At 40.5% G+C, this 19,808-nt stretch overlaps 1 protein-coding gene and 1 long non-coding RNA gene across 2 annotated transcripts in view; one reads left to right on the forward strand and one right to left on the reverse strand.

Moving 5' to 3' along the window:
* Positions 1 to 654: 654 nt before the first annotated feature.
* Positions 655 to 19,808, reverse strand: part of MARCHF5 (membrane associated ring-CH-type finger 5) — a 56,266-nt gene continuing 37,112 nt past the window's right edge. Inside the window, exons 3-6 of the mRNA XM_011738998.3 lie at positions 11,335 to 11,465; positions 2,982 to 3,165; positions 2,675 to 2,841; positions 655 to 1,426 (exon numbers count right to left, since the gene is read on the reverse strand). Of these exons, the coding sequence (XP_011737300.2) occupies positions 1,310 to 1,426; positions 2,675 to 2,841; positions 2,982 to 3,165; positions 11,335 to 11,465 (599 nt within the window). The 3' untranslated portion in view covers positions 655 to 1,309. The remainder of the gene's footprint in view (positions 1,427 to 2,674; positions 2,842 to 2,981; positions 3,166 to 11,334; positions 11,466 to 19,808) is intronic.
* On the forward strand, positions 9,156 to 17,888 carry LOC139356224 (uncharacterized). Its single transcript, XR_011607745.1, has 3 exons — positions 9,156 to 9,294; positions 9,393 to 9,576; positions 17,525 to 17,888. It is a non-coding gene; the product is annotated as an uncharacterized lncRNA (long non-coding RNA).

Here is a 19,808-nt window from a genome sequence, read left to right on the forward strand (position 1 = left end):
AATTGCTTTTAAAAATGAATACAAAACTAAACAGTGATTAAGGTGCTAGCCTCATCAATATGACAATTAAAATCTAAAAACATTAGTGTTGGTTTTCTATAATAAACTTAAGCCAAAAACAATGACCTCAATATTTACTTAAGACTTCTTGTTTTCATACTTTTCTCCTCATTAATATAAAAACAAAGAGCTCAAGACTTCTTGTTTTCATACTTTTCTCCTCATTAATATAAAAACAAAGAGCTCAAGGCCTCACCTTGGTTTATTCACTGCTGGTTTTCTATGTGCTGAAACTAGATTATCAACTCTGTAAGAGCTTGGACCAAGCCTGTCTTGTTCACCACTATATCCTATAGCACTCTGCACAGTGCCTGGCAAATAGGAGGTGATCAGCGAATATCTCAATAACTGAATCAATGAAAGAGGAGAGTAAAATAACTTTATTTTTATTTTTGCAAATCATTCTCTGCTCAAACTACTATAAACTGGCAGCTGTAATTTCTAGAAATATGGGTTGAAAAAACTCCCAGAGATGGAAGGACCTGATGAAACACTGAAACACACACACACACACACACACACACACACACACGCGCGCGCGCACGCGCACACATAGACTGCATGAGTCAAAATTACTTCATGAAGTATGAGATGTCAACATTATGCAAATAAAATTTAATAGTGAAAAAGTGATCTGGAAGCCCTGTGAATTTTTACCCTACACATTTTGGAGGACATCATATGGGTTAAAGAAAACACCACAAAGTCTCATTTATTCAGATAATCATTTGAATCTTTACATACATTTTTGGTTATTTATAACTAATTTAATTTACATTTCCTCATATTAACATGTCCTCTTATTTAGTATGTAATCAAATTATGTCAGTGAGAAAAATCCTCATAGTACCTTAATTGAGTTGCTGATTCTGAGAAAACACTAAACATGAACATGTACAAAAGAGGCATTTGAATAAAACAGCATGTGCATTTTTTAAATATTTGCACAGTTTGATCTTTGCATTTCTGTCTGGAGAAAATATGAACAAAACCCAGGTTCACCATGCTAAGATAATGGTTCACATGACTGCCATAAAAGTAGTACATACAAACAATGAAAACAAATCACATCCTTAGGTTCCGTGATTACCGAGATGATTTCCCCTGCCCTAAGTGCTTTATTATATTTCTTAAAAAATATAGGAGCAGCAGCTTATCACAAGTCTCCACAAGAGCATTAATGATGGAATCAAAACAACACAACAGATTCATAAGGATGAGAGAACTGCAGAACAACCAGAAGTCAGTTTTATGGTTCTTCTTGTTCTGGATAATTCAGAATTTTGCGGTGTGCCTGTCGTAAATATTGCTGCTGTTTGAAGTAAACTTTAAATGCTCCTTTTATGGCAACAAAAGCAATTCCACCCTAAAATAAAGAGGAAAATTACCTTTTTATAATGCAGATTTAGAGAAACATAATAATAACAGCAATTTTATTTAGATCACAAAAGACATAGGCTTTGATGCTAAACTAATTCAGATGACTGCAAATGAAACTGTTGTCCTTTTCTACTAGAAGATGAGATAGGGAGAGAGACAGACTATACGCTGTTACTACAGGTAACAGAGGACAGAGATGCCTTCTCCATTATCCTTTCTGACTAGTCTTTCTTCCATGTAGTTTTACATATACTCTGATATACAAAGAAGAATGCTAGGGCACTATGTGCAGACTGCCACTGTTGGGAGCAAGAAAGGCCAAAGGGATCATGATCAACTCAGCATTCCACTGGAGGCTATATAACCAAACAGCAAACTGTTTATCGTGAATGCAGGATGTGAGCAAACCTCACCAAAGTGTTTGCTGAGGGCCATCACTCCCTGGTGCAGGGTTCCTTGAAGTCATCTACTGGGAAATCTAGTGCCTATTGTTCGAAGGATGCAGTCTTGCAAGCCTGCTGGGAACCAAACTGCTGACTGACAATTACCCAACAATCATCCCTGCTTCTCCTATCTCTTTTGCCTCATACGGAGGCTGTGTAAATTTCAGGGCCCTTGTCCACTAGAGGCAAGGTGCCCCCGACCCCTTCTTCCAAATATACTCTCTTGTCTTTGTCTTTTATTACCATGTTTGCCCCCTTTGTTCAGTCCCCCAAGGTCCGTGCAGGTTACATGCCACCAGAGGGGAGAAGTGGAAATAACAATAATAGCAAACAACATGAGTGCTTACTATATGCTAGTACTTATGCAATCCTCACAATAATCCTGATTATTACCATCATTACCATCACCATACTACAGGAACAAAAAGTCCAGACATTTGATTTAGATTTCACAGCAAGACAATTTCTGTGATGGGATTTGAACCAGGTCATCTGATCGTAAAGCAAAAGCTCTGCACTGTAATCCCACTGGCAAGAGGGACAGGTGTAATGATTCACACATATGCCATGCGAGAAAGCACCTACAACATAGTTCCAAAAGGCCAGAACTGCTGCAGTGGTTTCTCCTCTTTTTATTTCCACTCAAGCTACTGAATGATAGTGAGGCTCAAATAGAGGCTTAATGCGTAGGAGCCACAGACTGAATATTTATACAGTTCCCCACCTTTTAAAAACAAATACACTTTATTCTCTTTTGCAAGGTAATATAAGTAATATTAAAGCCATCTTACCAAGATTGTCCTTTGTAAATTAGAGTTAACACTACTGAACATCAATTTACCAACTATTGTCGCAATAGTAGGAAAGACAAGGGCTCCACACAAGATTCGAGTAGCAGAGACATGATCTGCTAAAGGATTAGCCTCTGCTGGAATTCGAGGAACAGGACAACCAATCCCTAGAGAAAAAAATGTAGTGCATTAGTGCTAATAAATCAGAAGAGTTAGAATATCTTCAAACATGGCTAAAAAAGCATGTTATGGTTCTTCTATAAGATCAATTTGGTATGCACTTTACAACCACAGTTCAGGGCCTTACCTGGAAATATACTATTTAAAATTTGAAGTTTATTCGAGTATTTGCGCCACAGTCTAAGCACATAGTCCTCCCAGCGAATCATCTTGCCTAATATCAGCATGACAGGAATAGTAGGAAGTCCAATTAAAAGGAATAAAGGATCAGCTCTCTCCATAACATCCAGACCTTCTTTATGACCTACAACCTGTGAAACAGATAGCATATGTTAGAATTACTTCTTTTTCAAATGAGGGGTTGCATGTTAAGCTCTATTTTTTTTTTAATAGAAAATGTAAGCATTTCAAAAGAATACACAGAAATAAAAAGTTTAAAAAATAAGCTGGAAAGCTATCAGTCCTGATTTATTTATAAGAAATGTCTCATTCAAGGGAAAAACGAAGTTCTCAAGCCATTTCATACCACACAGGAATAAAAAAGCTTTTAAAATGGCTGACCCAGACTGATTACATTACAATAGAGGGGTGGGGACCCCTGATTGTTGCTTCTATTCCTTTATTTGATTTGGTTAGACTGGGCTATGGAACTGGGATATAATTCTAAGTTCTATTTGTCTTCCAGCAAAACAATTGTTTTCCTGATCTTCCTTCTAGGAGATTAAGCATAGCCAGCCAAGAGGTAGGACTGGCCTTCAAGAGATGGCCTGAAAGCTCATTTCTCTTTGGCTCTTTCTCCTTACTTAGTGGTGTGTAAGATAGGGTGTGATGTCTCTGGCTGGCTAAGTGTTTACCCTACAGACCTAATCCTCCTTAAGTGCACTTTCAAGGTCTAGAATTGAGGGACTGTAGTAGGAGTTCCAGTTTTGGTTACAGATCCCAGGCATTTTTCCCAATCCAGGAACTCTAGGGTACCCTATCTATGGGGGTAATGAAGCTAATATAATCTTTTCCTTACTCTATCCTACTCTTGGGGCTATTTCTAAATTGGTGTAGATCCCAGAAGGCAAGAAATACAAAATTGGCATTTGTGAATTTCTACCTTTTCCCTCTCTCCAAAATCCTTTTCATTTCCACATCAATCTTGGCCTTAAATTTACCTCTTTTTGTTGCTGTTGTTTCTGAAACAGAGTCTCGCTCCGTTGCCCAGGCTGGAGTGCAGTGGTGTGATCTTGGCTCACTGCAACCTCCAGCTCCTGGATTCAAGCGATTCTTCTGCCTTAGCCTCCCGAGTAGCTGGGATTGCAAGGGCATGCCACCATGCCCGGCTAATTTTTGTATTTTTAGTAGAGATGAGGTTTTACCATCTTGGCCAGGTTGGTCTCGAACTCCTGACCTCAGGTGATATGCCCGCCTTGGCCTCCCAAAGTGCTGGGATTACAGGCGTGAGCCACCACGCCTGGCCAAAAATGTTTTATAAAAGTGTGTAGAGAGGACCAAATTTGAGCTATGGATATAGTCCAGATTTCTACTTGGTTAATTTATCTAACTAAGATGTAATATTAAAGGGCAGGAAGCTAGCCTCTTCCTAATGGTCAATAATGTCATCGAATTTGATATTCTTCTGTGTCTCCAGGTAGAACTTAACACCTTCCTATCTTGCATGTGGAAGGTGATCCTTTTGAGTTGCCCTAAAATGAAATGGTCTGGCGTATGATATTTCATAAGCCCCAATTCCATAATGGTAGCCCAGATTGTTTTACCTATAATGATTTCCTAGGAAATTATCTATCTATCTATCTATCTATGACGGAGTTTTGGTCTTGGCACAATCTTGGCTCACTGCAACCTCCACCTCCCAAGTTCAAGAGATTCTTCTGCCTCAACCTCCCGAGTAAATAGGATTACAGGCGCGTGCCACCACACCTAGCTAATTTTTCGTATTTTTAGTAAAAACGGGGTTTCACCACGTTAGCCAGGTTGGTCTTGAATTCCTGACCTCAGGTGATCTGCCTGCCTTGGCCCCTCGAAGTGCTGGGATTATAGGCCTGAACCACTGTGCTCAGCCAGGAAATTCCTTTAAAGAAAAAAAAAAGACGGTCTTGCTATGTTTCCCAGGTTGGCTTTGTACTCCCAGGCTCAAGCAATCTTCCCACCTCACCCTCCTGAGTAGCTGGAACTACACATGGGTGCCACCACGTCCGGCTAGGAAATTCTATTTTTATATCATTAAAAATTTCAATATAATGATCACTCTAAAGTTATAATTAGGTATGATTAAATATTCTCAAAGTGTTAGCAAATAAATTCAGAATATTTGAAAAAAATCCTTTGTTGGGTTACATATCCTTTTTTTGGGTTTAGAAATATAAAGGAGAGTGAATATTCAGGTATAGACTAGAGCAAGAGGAAGTTTGTTCCTCATGGGTAGCAGCAAAAACCTTATAAGGTATTTAAGAATAAGGAAACAAAAAGGAAGTGGGGTTGGGCACTGTGACTCACAGTTGTAATCCTAGCACTTTGGGAGGCTGAGGCAGGCGGATCACCTGAGGTCAGGAGTTCGAGGCCAGCCTGGCCAACATGGTGAAACCCCGTTTCTATTAAAAATACAAGCCAGACATGGTCGTGGGCGCCTGTAATCCCAACTACTCGGGAGGCTGAAGCAGGAGAATCGCTTGAACCCAAGAGGTGGAGGTTGCAGTGAGCCGAGATTGCACCAGCCTGGAGTGAAACTCCATCTCAAAAAAAAAAAAAAAAAAAAAGGAAATAGGGCAAAGAGTGAGTAAAGGCCCGTATTTCACTTGTTACAACTAAAGTGAAGAGAGATGGCCTGTGCTCAAGCAAGTTAGAAGTGGGATGAGGCTCATCATTCACACATGCATTCATTCATTCAACTGAATACTGACTTTGTGCTGGGGCTGAAATGGCAGGTTAAACAGATGTCTTCTAGAAGTGAGAGAAAATCAAACACGTGTGCAAATATATATACTGTGAAGAAATAAGGTAGTATAACACCTGCAGTACACCACCTGCTAAAATAATCATACTCGGGGGCAATAAATGAAAGGTGAATAAGCAATGGGCCTGATTCAATTTTGGCCAATACAAAGTCAGTGAACCTGTGTGTAATCACATACATCCTGCTTTCTTGTCCTAAGATTTAAAAACATTATTTTTAAGACTTCAATTTTGGGGTGAGATCCAGGAATTATATCGAATGTCTAAGAATTTGTTATCTAGGTATAAAATAAAGGCCTGGCTGGGCACAGTGGCTCACGCCTGTAATCCAAGCGCTGAGGAGGCTGAGGTAGGTGGGTAGCTTGAGTCCAGGAGTTTGAGACTGGCCTGGGAAACATGATGAAACCCTGTCTCTACAAAAAATACAAAAATTAGCAGGGCATGATGGCATGTGAATGTAGTCCCAGCTGCACAGGAGGCTGAGGTGGGAGGATCACCTGAGCCCAGGGAGTTCAAGGATGCAGTGAGCCATGACTGTGCCACTGCATTCCAGCCTGGGTAACAGAGTGAGACCCTGTCTCAAAAAAAAAAAAAAAAAAAAAAAAAAAAAAAAAAAAAAAAAGAAAGAAAGAAAGAAAGAAAAACAAAAGACCTATAGAATTGCAGGTTTAGAGAAAAATATTTTTTGTTTTTGTTTTTCCCGCAGAAGGGCTAAAAGCTAGATCTTCGTATCTAGGTAGGCCTGCAGTTCATTGCTGCTGAAAGGCTAAGAGTTTTAATTAAGGTCTGAGATTTTAAAGTACTACTAGAATCCTACATTAATTAATTAATTAGAGGCAGAGTCTTGCTCTGTCGCCCAGGCTGGAGTGCAGTGGAGCGATCTTGGCTCACTACAACCTCTGCCTCCCAGGTTCAAGCGATTCTCACGCCTCAGCATCCGGAGTAGCTGGGAGTACAGCCACTATGCCTAATTTTTTCTTTGTATTTTTGGTAGAGACGGGGTTTCACCACATTGGCCAGGCTGGTCTCCAATTCCTGGCCTCAAGGGTTCTGCCCGCCTCAGCTTCCCAAAGTGCTGGGATTACAGGCATGAGCTATGGCACCTGGCCAGAATCCTAATGAGAGGATGAAACAGTGATGAAATAATAGGGTTTTTAAACTCAGAATTAAGGGTAAGTACTGTAAGTAAGAATGGGCAATGCTAATGGGGGTTCTCTTTACACTAGAGGCAAAAGTGGGAACTAGGCTAAATATTAAGTTTCCACTGTTCCAGGATAAAATGTTCCAGTTGCCTCTGGGACCAGGCTTCACTTAAGGACCCAAGGGACAGAAGTCCTAATGCTTCTTCTCTGCTATGTGGCACTGGACATGTAAACTCTCTAAACCAGTAAACTAGGAATACTTTATAGTAATAATAATCTACGTCATAAAATTGTTGCAAGGATTAAATGCATCAGTGCTAGGTGTTCAATCCAGTGCTGGGAAAAAAAAATTATTGTGTTGTCTTTTCAATAAAAATGCAAGAGGAAGGTCCTATTCAAGTTCCCCACAACTAAGAAGTATTGATTCTACGACAGGTCCATGGAGAAGGAAAGAAAATAAACGGGAAAAGAACAGTGATCTGATTCCTTAATTTGGTTTACTTGTACTGCAGGGTTGTTAAGGAACCAGAGAAAAACAATTAAGTGTTAAAAGGCAAACTCTAAATACTACTGATGGTGTACAGGGGCACGTTCTCTATCATATGTGCTCAGGAAAGTAAAAGTCATCTTCCCAATACTCTTAAATCACACAACACTACCTACCTACTGTCATAGCTAGTCTCATTTCTGGGCTTAAAAAAAAAATCTTTTCAAGTGAGACAGTACATGTGAAGGTTATTTCTAAATAGTAACACATAATATATGTGTAGTATAGTTTTTGCTTCCTTGCTTATTTCATTCTACCGATTCAAATTATTTCCTTTAAGGGTTAGTTCAAGACTTTTCTCATAATTTCAAATCAAATGATCTTTCACTTTTACTAAATTAAAATATTGTTTATATAGTCTTCTGTCCTCTTACTACATTTATTTATCTAACCTATAACTGTTCTCCAGTGGTTTCATTTATGAACGTCTTGTCTTGGACTATATACCTTGATGCTGGGGATCAGAGTTTTCAATTTGTGTTTTAACAAGTACCACCTTAACAAGTGTCCCATTAATTACCAATATTATTTTAACATTGTGTCAGCCTAAAAGCCTTTCTTAAAAAAAAGCCATCTCACTTCTTATGGTCAATAAAGTCTTAAGAAAATTACTCAATCTCATTTGCAAAATACATATATCTATATAATGTATTTGTACATTAAATAATGTATAATCTCCTCTAAGTTTCTATGTCTTTCTCAGTCTTAGGAAATCATCCTGCTCCTCCCTCCTCAGGTGACATACTAATACTCATTATTTAAACTGGTCACATAAAAAACATAAAGACTGCCGGGTGCAGTGGCTCACACCTGTAATCCCAGCACTTCAGGAGGCAGAGGCGGCAGATCATCTAAGGTCAGGAGTTCGAGACCAGCCTGACCAATATGGTGAAACCCCATCTCTACTAAAAAGACAAAATTAGCTGGGCATGGTGGCGCATGCCCGGATCCCAGCTACTCGGGAGGCTGAGGCAGGAGAATCGCTTGAACCTGGAAGGCGGAGGTTGTGGTGAGCTGAGATCATGCCACTGCACTCTAGCCTGGGCAAGAGCGAAACTCCGTCTCAAACAGAAAAACAAAAAACAAAAAACAAAACCACAAAGATTTATGAAACCCTTTAATGTGTTAGTTTCTGTGTAGATGCTGTAACAGGGAATACAGAAGCATAAAATGGACTCTGCTTTCAAGGAAATTACCTCCTAACAGGAAAAATAAGGCCTAAAAACAAGAAAAGTTAAATAGATAATCTATATAAGAAATGTCACTTCATCAGGGCAGGACTAGCTGCCATTTGAGGAATAAAAATGTCAAGAATGTGGAGGAAGAAGGAATCACAGCAGGCAGGAGTTGCCTGTAAGTTCTGTGGAGGAAAGTTAGCTAAGCCTGGAAGGAGGGTTTAGATTTGAATAAGTATACAGAAGACTAGAAGGGCAGGTATTACGTTGGGAGGATGACATAAGCCAAAGGACAGAGGTAAAAAACTAAACAACATAAGGATGGGTTGGAGGAGGCAGCCAACAGGCCTTAAAGCAGAACGAAGTACAATTACGGAGTACCCTGCATATCAAATCAGGCTAAAGTTCAAGTCAGTGGTTCTCAAAGTTTATTCACTACACTCATGTCAAATGATGTTTCACTGTGATTCATTTCAGTAACTGTATCCACATTTTTGGGATGTCATCATTATTTTATAAGGAAGTCTCATAATACTCTGTCTCATCATGACCATTAATGGAGCAAGCTATAAAGGTTTGACCCTGGCATAGATACATATGCAGCTCCTGGAATATTAGGTAAAATTCCATGCATTCCTTTTTTGTTCATGTAAATTCTAATTTATATTAAAGAAAAGCAAATTATATCATCTACAAACCTGTGTTCACTACTACAGAGTTACTTAGGAAACACTTAACCAATCTAGATGCTGCTCGTAAAGACTACTACTTAAGATAATGTTGATGTTAAGATGGAGAGTAAGATTTTGACGGCACTATTTTAAGAGGATTCATTTGGAAGGATGGACTGATAGAAGAACATGAAGTCAGATAAACCAAGAAGCTTCTTCAGCCATCCAGGTATGATGAAGTGACAAGAAGTCAGGTGGTAAAGACTGTGGAAAAGAAGCCACAGATGCAAGACATATCAAAATGGAAAAACTGCTTGGCTATTCAGTGGACTGAATAGAGGGCTACAAAACAGGAAGACTAGGCCAGGTGTGGAGGCTCATGCTTGTGATCCCAGCACTTTGGGAAGCTGAGGTGGGAGGATCACTTGAGGCCAGGAGGTTGAGACCAGTCTGTACAACATACCAAGACCCCATCTCTACAAAAAATAAAAAATTAGCTGGGCATAGTGGTGTGTGTCCGTAGTCCCAGCTACTTGGTAGGTTGAGGCATGAGCCCAGGAGTAAGGCTGAAGTGAGCCTTGATTGCGCCACTGTACTCCAGCTGTGGTGACAGAGTAAGACTTTGTTTTGCGGGGGGGGGGGGGCGGTTTGTGGAGAGTATTGAGGCAGGTGAAGAGTCAAACGTAATTCTAAACATGTAGGATGGGCTGGGTGCAGTGGCTCACAACTGTAACTCCAGCACTTTGGGAGGCTGAGGCAGGAGGATCACTGGAGCCCAGGAGTTTGAGACCAGCGTTGGCTACATAGTGAGACCCCTCCCACCATCCTTCAAAAAAAGTAGCTTGGCGTGGTGGCACACACCTGTAGTTCCAGCTACTAGGGAAGCTAAGGTGGACAGATCACTGAACCCAGGAAGTTGAGGCTGCAGTGAGCCATGATTGTGCCACTCCATGCCAATCTGGGCTACATATAGCAAGATCCTGTCTCAAAAAAAAAAAAAAAAAAAGGATGTAAACTATAGATGGGAAAATAGAAACAGAAACAGAGGAATGATGATGGAGAATAAATTTAGGTTCCAAATGGAAGAAATGACAAGTTTGATTTCAATAATTTTGAGTATGAAGTCACAAGAGATCATTGCAGCACTGGATTTGAGAAAAGAACAGGACAAAAGACCTGAACACAAAAAGAACTAAGCTGATAGCTGGAAATCTTTAAGAAGAAGGTATAAAAAGAAGAGTCAAGGGTTTGGGACTAAATTTTGAAATTTATGTCTCTCTAATCTTCAGCAGCAGTTATTGATTGTAGCACTGTTTTTCTTTTCTTTTTTAAATTTTTATTTTTGACTACTTATCCAAGTTCTGTGTAGCACTGTTTTTTTTTTTGAGACGGAGTCTCGTTCTGTCGCCTAGGCTGGAGTGCAGTGGCGTGATCTTGGCTCACTGCAACCTCTGCCTCCCGGATTCAAGCGATTCTCCTGCCTCAGCCTCCCGAGTAGCTGGGATTGCAGGCATGCATCACTATGCCTGCTTAATTTTTGTATTTTTAGTAGAGACGGGGTTTCACCATGTTTGCCAGGCTGGTCTCGAACTCCTGACCTCAGGTGATCCGCCTGCCTTGGCCTCCCAAAGTGCTGGGATTGCAAGCTATGCAGCACTGTTTTTATAGCAAAACACTGAACTAACTAAACGTCTAACCACAAGAGACAGGTTGGTTAGTAAATCACTGTAATTCTATAGATAGAATGTTACGCAGATTTCTGCATACTTATATGAAATGATCTCCAAGATTCACTATGAAAAAAGGGAGATACAGCTATAATATACTCCTTTTTGGGTAAAGGAAAAGTAGGGGAAATAACATATTTAGAAAGAACATGAGAATGTTATTTCTTATTCAAAATAATACACTTTTAAATGTCTAACAAGAAAACGTTTTAACAGATCTTCACACCAAGTAATATCACTATATAGGTAAAATAGTGAACCTGCATCACTGTCACTGCTCCATAAGTCACAGCTGTCCAATAGATAGAGCCGACCATTATTCCTGCTGCAGCAAATGGACAGGCTTTTGAGATCAGTCTATCTGCAAGATCCAAGACGTAAACCACTGGACCTATAACACAAAGAAAAGAAGTAAAGGTTCAACACAGGGTGGACTTTTAAAATGACTAGTTTGATATTTTCTATAGATTTAAAATACTTTCCCCTCAAAAAGAGACAGGGTCTCACTTTGTCACCCAGATTATAGTGCAGTGGCATGATTATAGCTCACTATAGCCTCGAACTTCTGGGTTCAAGTGATCCTCTTGCCTTGGTCTCCCAAAATGTTGGGATTACAGGCATGAGCCACTACACTCAGCCTAAAATACTTTCATGAAGTTGGACGTTTTGATGCTTTAGAAATAACTGTTATAAATTTGATGGGAACCCAGACTAGAATAGTTTAGAATTTCTCAGTCATTTGCACGAATAGCTAAATATTACTTCATAAACTCTCGCAAACGGCCTCCTCAAATTTTTATCTTTATTACTGAACCTAAAATTAGAGTCTCAAATATAGTAGCTTCTTATAAAGGAAATAGTCCTTTCACTTTCATCTCTTAATCATACTGGCCACGGTAGAGTGAAATGGTCATTTCAGCTTGCTTTTCCCATCAAATTCCTGGCAAAAATTAGATTCTCTCGTATTTGGTAAGAATATCATTTCTCTGACTTCACTCACTGTATACCTTGATATAGCATATAAAGGTAACCAGGGCCATTTTCTTGTGTTTATATAAAGCCAATTTATCTCTCTTTGATTTTCAATATGCTGTATTTAATTGAATATTATTCTCTAATAAATTTCTTTTTACGATTATGAAGCCAGTTTTTATAGCATTCCAACAGCTGTATGTGCCAATTGTGCTTCTATTATTATATGCTTACTCTGAAATCTGATTACTACTTCCTTCTGGAAGTTATTTGGAAAAGCAGCATTTGGAGGTATTCTGACTGCCACTAAGCCCAATATAATTTAGCTCCAGAATTTTCCACAAGAATGGAAGGGTCTCAGCTCTGATTTAAAAGCCAAATATAACTGAATATCTAAGTTTATTTATTATTTTTATTTTTTTTTTGAGATGGAGTTTTACTTTGTCCCCCAGGCTGGAATGCAATGGTACAATCTTGGCTCACCACAACCTCCACCTCTTGGGTTCAAGCGGTTTTCCTGCCTCAGCGTCCTGAGTAGCTGGGATTACAGGCGTCTGCCACCATGCCTGGCTAATTTTTGTATTTTTAGTACAGATGGGGTTTCACCATGTTGGTCAGGCTGGTCTTGAACTCTTGACCTCAGGTGATCCACCCGCCTCAGCCTCCCAAAGTGCTGGGATTACAGGTGTGAGCCATCGCACCCGGCCAGCTATTTATTTTTGAGACGGAATCTCACTGTGTCACCCAGCCTCGGGTACAATGGCAGGATCTCGGCTCACTGCACCCTCCGCCTCCTGGGCTCAAGTGAACCTTCTGCCTCAGCCTCCCAGGTAGCTGGGATTACAGGCATGCACCACCATGGCCAACTAATTTTTGTATTTTTAGTAGAGATGGGGTTTCACTCTGTTGGCCAGGTTGGTCTCGAATTCCTGACCTCAGGTGATCCATCCATCTCAGCCTCCCAAAGTGCTGGGATTACAGGCATGAGCCACTGCATCCGGCCTTAAGTTTATTTTTTCAATTTAATTTTTAATTGTTATTTTTTTGAGACAGATTTTTGCTCTGTTGCCCAGGCTGGAGAGCAGTGGTGCAATCTCAGCTCACTGCAACTTCCACCTCCTGGGTTCAAGTGATCCTCCTGTCTCAGCCTCCCAAGTAGCTGAGATTACAGGTGTGTGCGAGCCACCAAAAAATTATGAAAACTTCTTAGAAAGGTGTAACAATTATTACTTACCTTCTGGGAACTTATAATCTAAAGGCAGAAGCTATACACGAAAACAGTTTATTTTCTCTATATAAATAATTAACATAGGATTCTGATGATAAAATAATTAAACAGGTAAGAACAAAGCATCCATCTATGGAGCCTCTGATCAAGACTCCCTGCTGATCACTGGAGCCAATAATATCACTATGTCACTGTATGAAGACAGACTATACATTGTTAAGTAGAGAACATTAGAAGAGATGTCAAAGGACCTGTCATTTATAATACATATACATATTTACTTATTACTGTCAAGCTCTAACTTACATAGCATTTAAAACAATGATAAGGTATCTTTCGGGACCAGAGAGATGAAACAAGTCTAATTCAGTGCACACCAACTCTACATCCTCTAATAAATAGCATTTCTTGAGGGTCTACATGAGACTGTGTGCTGTGTCACAGGCATTACATGCATCATTATTCAATCTCAGAATATAGTGCTGAATTCTCATAACATACAAATTTGCTGGGTTAAGTTTGTAACTCCCTTAGAAAGCACAATAAAAGTCATCTTAGTCACCAAAGATCCCTCAAATGCTGGTAGTAGAAGTTAAAGACAATAGGTATATATAATACCTCAGCACTTCAACCTTTGTATCGATTGATAATTAGATTTTTTTCTTTTTTCTTTTGAGACAGGGTCTTGCTCTGTCACCCACACTAGAGTACAGTGGCGTGCTTATGGCTCACTGTAGCCTTGACCTCCCCAGCTCAAGCGAGCCTCCCACCTCAGTGCCCCAAGTAGCTGGGACCACAGATGTGCACCACCATGCTTCGCTAATTTTATTTATTTACATTTTTTTTTTTTTTTTGTAGAGACGGGGTCTCCTGTGTTGCCCAGGCTGATCTAGAACTCCTAGGCTCAAGCAATCCTCCTACTTCAGTCTCCCAAAGTGCTAGGATTACAGGCATGAGCCACCATGCCTGGCCTAGTAATTTTTTAATCAGAAAACTGAAGCCATAAGAGAACATTTACCAACTCCCTCCAGCACATGTACCCATCAACCAATATCCCACCGAGCTGAAGTCAGTCCCCTCGCTTATGCACTAGATGGTCCTATCCCCTCAGCAACTCAAGGCCACAGCTCCAGCAATTCTCTCCCACTCTCCTATGTAATTTCTCCCTGCTCTTTACTGGCTCCTCATCAAACAAACATGCTATTATTTCTTCTGTGTTAAAAAAAAAAAAATTAAAACCAAATTTTTTCTTGAGCCTTTTTGCCCCACTGCTTCATTTCATTGCTCCCTTTGCAACGAAATTCCCCTGAAGAATTGTTTTTTTTTTTTTTTTTCTCTTTTTTTGAGACGGAGTCTTGCTCTTGTTGCCCAGGGTGGAGTGCAACAGCACGATCTCAGCTCACTGCAACCTCTGCCTCCTGGGTTCAAGTGATTCTCCTGCCTCAGCCTCCTCAGTGGCTGGGATTACAGTCATGTGCCACCATGCCTGGCTAATTTTGTATTTTTAGTAGAGACAGGGTTTCTCCGTGTTTGTCAGATTGGTCTTGAACTCCCGACCTCAGGTGATCCGCCCGCCTCAGCCTCCTGAAGTGCTGGGATTACAGGAGTGAGCCACCGCGCCCGGCCCTCTATCTGATACTCTCCTTAGTTTTGAACCCACTTCACCAAAACTAATTATTAAGGTCACTAACAACTTCCATTTAGCCAAATCTAATCTCAGTTTTCCTTTTCTTTGGCTTATCCTGAACTTTTATTTTTTTTTTGAGACAGAGTCTCACTCTGTCACCCAGGCGGGAGTGCAATGGCATCATCTTGGCTCACTGCAACCTCCGCCTCCTGGGGTCAAGCAATCCTCTTCTTCAGTCTCCCAAGTAGCTGGGACTACAGGTGTGCACCACCACGCCTGGCTAACCTCTGTATTTTTTGCAGAGATGAGGTTTCGCCATGCCACGTTGCCTACACTGGTCTTAAACTCTTAGGAACTCTTAGGCTCAAGCGATCTGCCCACCTTGGCTTTCCAAAGTGCTGGGATTACAGGAGTGAGCCACTGGACCAAGCCGAGAACATCTCTCGTTTTTCTTTCTATCTCACTACTCATTTTTCAGTCTCCTTTGCTGGTTCTTCCTCTTTTTTCCTTTTTCTTTTTAGACATGGAGTCTCACTATATTGCCCAGGCTGGCTTCAAACTCCTGGCTGAAGTGATCCTCCCATCTAAGCCTCTTGAGTAGCTGAGACTACAGGTGTGTGCCACCATGCCCCTTCCTCTTCTTCTTGACCTAAGTGAAGCCCAACTTACGAACCCCTACTTCATCACACTCCCCATTTGATTACCTTGCTCTATTTTTCTTTTTCCCAAAGCACTTATCACCTAACATACCCTAATTTACCTATTAATTATGTTTCCACTTACTATAACAGAGGTTGGGAAACTAGGGGCTATATGCTAAATTCAGACATCTGCCTGTTTTTGTAAATTAAGTTTTATTGGAACATGGGCACATGCAAAGTCTAAAATATTTACTATCTGGTTCTTTACAGAAAGGTTTGCTGATCTTTGCATCTGAAAATAAGCTACAGGCCGGGCACAGTGGCTTGTGCCTGTAATCCCAGCACTTTGGGAGGCTGAGGTGGGCGGATCACCTGAGGTCAGGAGTTCGAGACTAGCCTGACTAACATGGTGAAACCCATCTCTACTAAACATACAATCAGCCAGGTGTGGTGACATGCGCCTGTAATCCCAGCTACTCAGGAGGCTGAGGCAGGAGAATGGCTAGAACGCGGGAGGTGGAGGTTGCAGTGAGCTGAGATGGCGCCATTGCACTCCAGCTTGGGCAACAAGAGCGAAACTCCATCTCAAAACAAAACAAAACAAAACAACACAAAACAAAAACTCCAAAGGGAAAATCATGTTTTGATCATTGATCTATCCCAAGTTCCTATTACTCTCAATCATTTTTTGAACTGAATTATCTTGTACTTGGAACTACCTACTGATGGAGTAAAGCAATATAATTCCTTAAAAAAAAATTCAAATATTTGAATGAAAGCATAATTCCTAAAATATAACCCATCACTATTACTTTTATCTATCATGAACAGTGACAACCTACAGATGTTTGAATTGTTTTTCTTGTTTTTTCTCGGAAGATCTCAGAAGGTTCTAACCTAAGCTCAATTTTCTTCCTATATCATTGGGTGTGAATTCTTTTGTATAAGAAAAAATTTTTTTTCATATTTCCTCTTTGGAAATTTTCTACTCATCTCTTGTGTTACAGGCAAAAGATGTACCAGATAAAATGGAGGCACAGGCTGCATTTTATAGCACCTAATTCTAGTTTTTTCTGACAAAATTCTGTCTTGGCTTTTCTCTTAAGTTTACTTTGTCTAAACCTCAAGGTTTTTCCGGACACTAGTCTAAGATTAGCTTAACATTTAAAAGAAAAGATAAATGCCTAGTGCTAAGCATACCATTAGAATAATAAACTGCCACCCAGGGGAGGTATTTCTGAGAGCTAAAGATTATCTGGTAAGCTACTTGGTGAGTAAGAACAATCACTGAAATCTTTTGGATGACAGTCCCTAATTGATACTCTTCTTATGAAGTTTATGTGCTACTATCTCATGACTTGGGCTCAGGGGTCGTAAACTTTGGAAAAAAGCAACCGTTACTAGATTCTTATTGCTGTCAGATTACATCACAAAAAGTTACGGGAAGTGGAAAAAGGCAAGACAGCAGCCTTTGAAAACCTTAATTCTGGTGTAGAGGAAGAACTATAATAAATGTACCTTACAAGTTAAATACATAAGGGCGTAAGAAAGTTTCAATATTTTCAAAAGGCATTATTGAATTTTTAATGCCTTAGTGGGCCTCAACACTTACGTTTCCAATAGCACTGTGTTTACACAATGAATGGCAACTGAAGCTTTGTATAAATACTAAGTTAAAAAAAAATCTATTAATTTAAAGGGTACCAGAGAAGCTTGCAATTAGCAGGGAAACTATTACTTCTTTTGTATAATAAAGAGGCTTTTGTAAAGAGAACAACTACACCCTAATATTCTGGGTAAATTCAAGTTTTCACGTTTCAGATGTAAATGATATCAAAAAGTGAGCTGAGAACTACTGGGGCTTGTAAGTCTATGTCTAGTAAAAAAGGAGTAATCAGTTTTGTCTGGCAGACATAGCAAACAAAAGTAGATTTTTGCTGCCACTGTAATATAAATTAAAATTTATGTTTTGGCTGCTACAGGTACTCCTTGGAAGTTAAGAAGTCAATGATGCCAAGCGCGGTGGCTCACGCCTGTAATCCCAGCACTTTGGGAGGCTGAGATGGGCGGATCATGAGGTCAGGAGATCCAGACCATCCTGGCTAACACGGTGAAACCCCGTCTCTACTAAAATACAAAAAAAATTAGCCGGGCGTGGTGGCGGGCGCCTGTAGTCCCATCTACTTGGAGGCTGAGGCAGGAGAATGTCGTGAACCCAGGAGGCGGAGCTTGCAGTGAGCCGAGATCGCGCCACTGCACTCGCAGCACTCCAGCCTGGGAGACAGGGCAAGACTCTGCCTCAAAAAAAAAAAAAAGAAAAAAAAGAAGTCAATGATTGAAGGGCAGGTAGGTAATACTTAATGTTCAACATTTGCTGGCATTGCTTGTAATAACACCCAGAACTCCTAGAGGCTAGTCAAGTGAAGCTGTTGGAGTGGAGAAGAAACAAATATGTAACTGGTTATGATCAATTAGTTGTAAATACCAATGCACTTGGACTGGTAGAGAAACATAATTCTATACTTTGTTGTATGAAAGTTTCTAACACAGAACATGATTTAATGAGCATAAGCAGGTACTTTACAAGACAACCTGGTATAAGTTCCTGAGAAGATAAGTTCCTTCTGTTAAGTGGCCAATAATTTATAAAAGAGATTCAACAAGCAAGACAGACTGCTCACAGAAGCCACTCAAGTTCCCATGTTTTTTCTGTTTGCTTTTTGCTTTGCATTGAACTGATTTCGACCTATGCCAAACTCAAATGCCAACTTCCTTTTGAGACAGAGTCTCGCTCTATAGCCCAGGCTGGAGTGCAGTGGCGTGATGTCGGCTCATGCCAACCTTTGCCTCCCGGGTTCAAGCGATTCTCCCACCTCAGCCTCCCAAGTAGCTAGGACTACAGGTACAGGCCACCACACCTAGCTAATTTTTTTATTTTTAGTGGAGATGGGGTTTTGCCACGTCACCCAGGCTGGTCTAGAACTTCTGGTCTCAAATGATCCACCCGTCTCGGCCTCCCAAAGTGATGGGATTACAGGTGTGAGGCACTGTACCTGGCCCTCAAATGGCAACTTTCTAAAGCTAAGACACCAACCCCATTTTCAGAGCCATCCAGAAGTGCAGAATTTTGAGGCCACTGACACTTTAACAATATAAACTTTGATCCTTGCTCCAAGTCTTTTTGCTACATGTGTGGAACGTCCTGTCCCTACTTTAAGTCTGTATAAAAACCCAACTTCTCAGCAAAGACTAACCTAACTTGATAGAGGCTGACTACCCCACCCTGTCCATGTCCCATGAGGCTTCCTTTACATACTACCCCACAAAATACACTTACCCCTTTGCTTGTGCATAATGTTAGTACTTTATGTTCTTGTTCAATGTTTGTTCAGTTGTCTCAGTATCCTTTATGTCTGTCCATGTCAGCATCATCTTAGACTGAAAACTCCCAGGGGACAGGGGCCATGTCTGTTTAACTCGTTTTGTACAGTGCCTAGGACAGAACCATGTACAGATAGGTGCTTAAAAAATGCTTTTTAATGATGATTGGCATCACTCTCAAGGACCCTCTAGGCCACAGCTATCTTAGCACATGGTACTTGGCAGTATCGGGCACTTTGGCCTGTTCTACAAGGCACTGGAATATAATGGCACAGGACCTAGCCACAGTACTCTGTGGCCAGTACTTGACTCAATCTGTTGTTAAATGGACATTTTAAGAAAAAAAAAAAAAAGAAAAGAAAGTATTAGTTATATGGTCCCAAGCCAACAAATGTGAATTTTATTGAAGATATCAAGTAATACAACAAACTTGATTAAAAGTATGTGGGAGGCCAGGTGCGGTGGCTCACGCTTGTAATCCCAGCACTTTGGGAGGCTGAGGCAGGCAGATCACAAGGTCAAGAGATTGAGACCATCCTGGCCAACATGGTGAAACCCCATCTGTACTAAAAATACAAAAATTAGCTGGGCATGGTGGCGCATGCCAGTAATCCCAGCTACTCGGGAGGCTGAGGTAGCAGAAACACTTGAACCCGGGAGGCAGAGGTTGCAGTGAGCCAAGATTGCGCCATTGTACTCTAGTCTGGGCAACAAGAGCGAAACTCTGTCTCAAAAAAAAAAAAAAAAAAAATATGTGGGAATCCTAATGAGATAGTAAAGAGTTTTACCTCTTTCTGTAGCATTCCCCACTGTTTTAAACACTACACTTTGGAGGCTAGGTCCAAGAGCCCCAAACAAGCTTACATAAATTTCATCTTTGATTCA

This window comes from Macaca nemestrina, chromosome 9 (genome assembly GCF_043159975.1).
Source record: "Macaca nemestrina isolate mMacNem1 chromosome 9, mMacNem.hap1, whole genome shotgun sequence".
NCBI classification, from domain to species: Eukaryota; Metazoa; Chordata; class Mammalia; order Primates; family Cercopithecidae; genus Macaca; species Macaca nemestrina.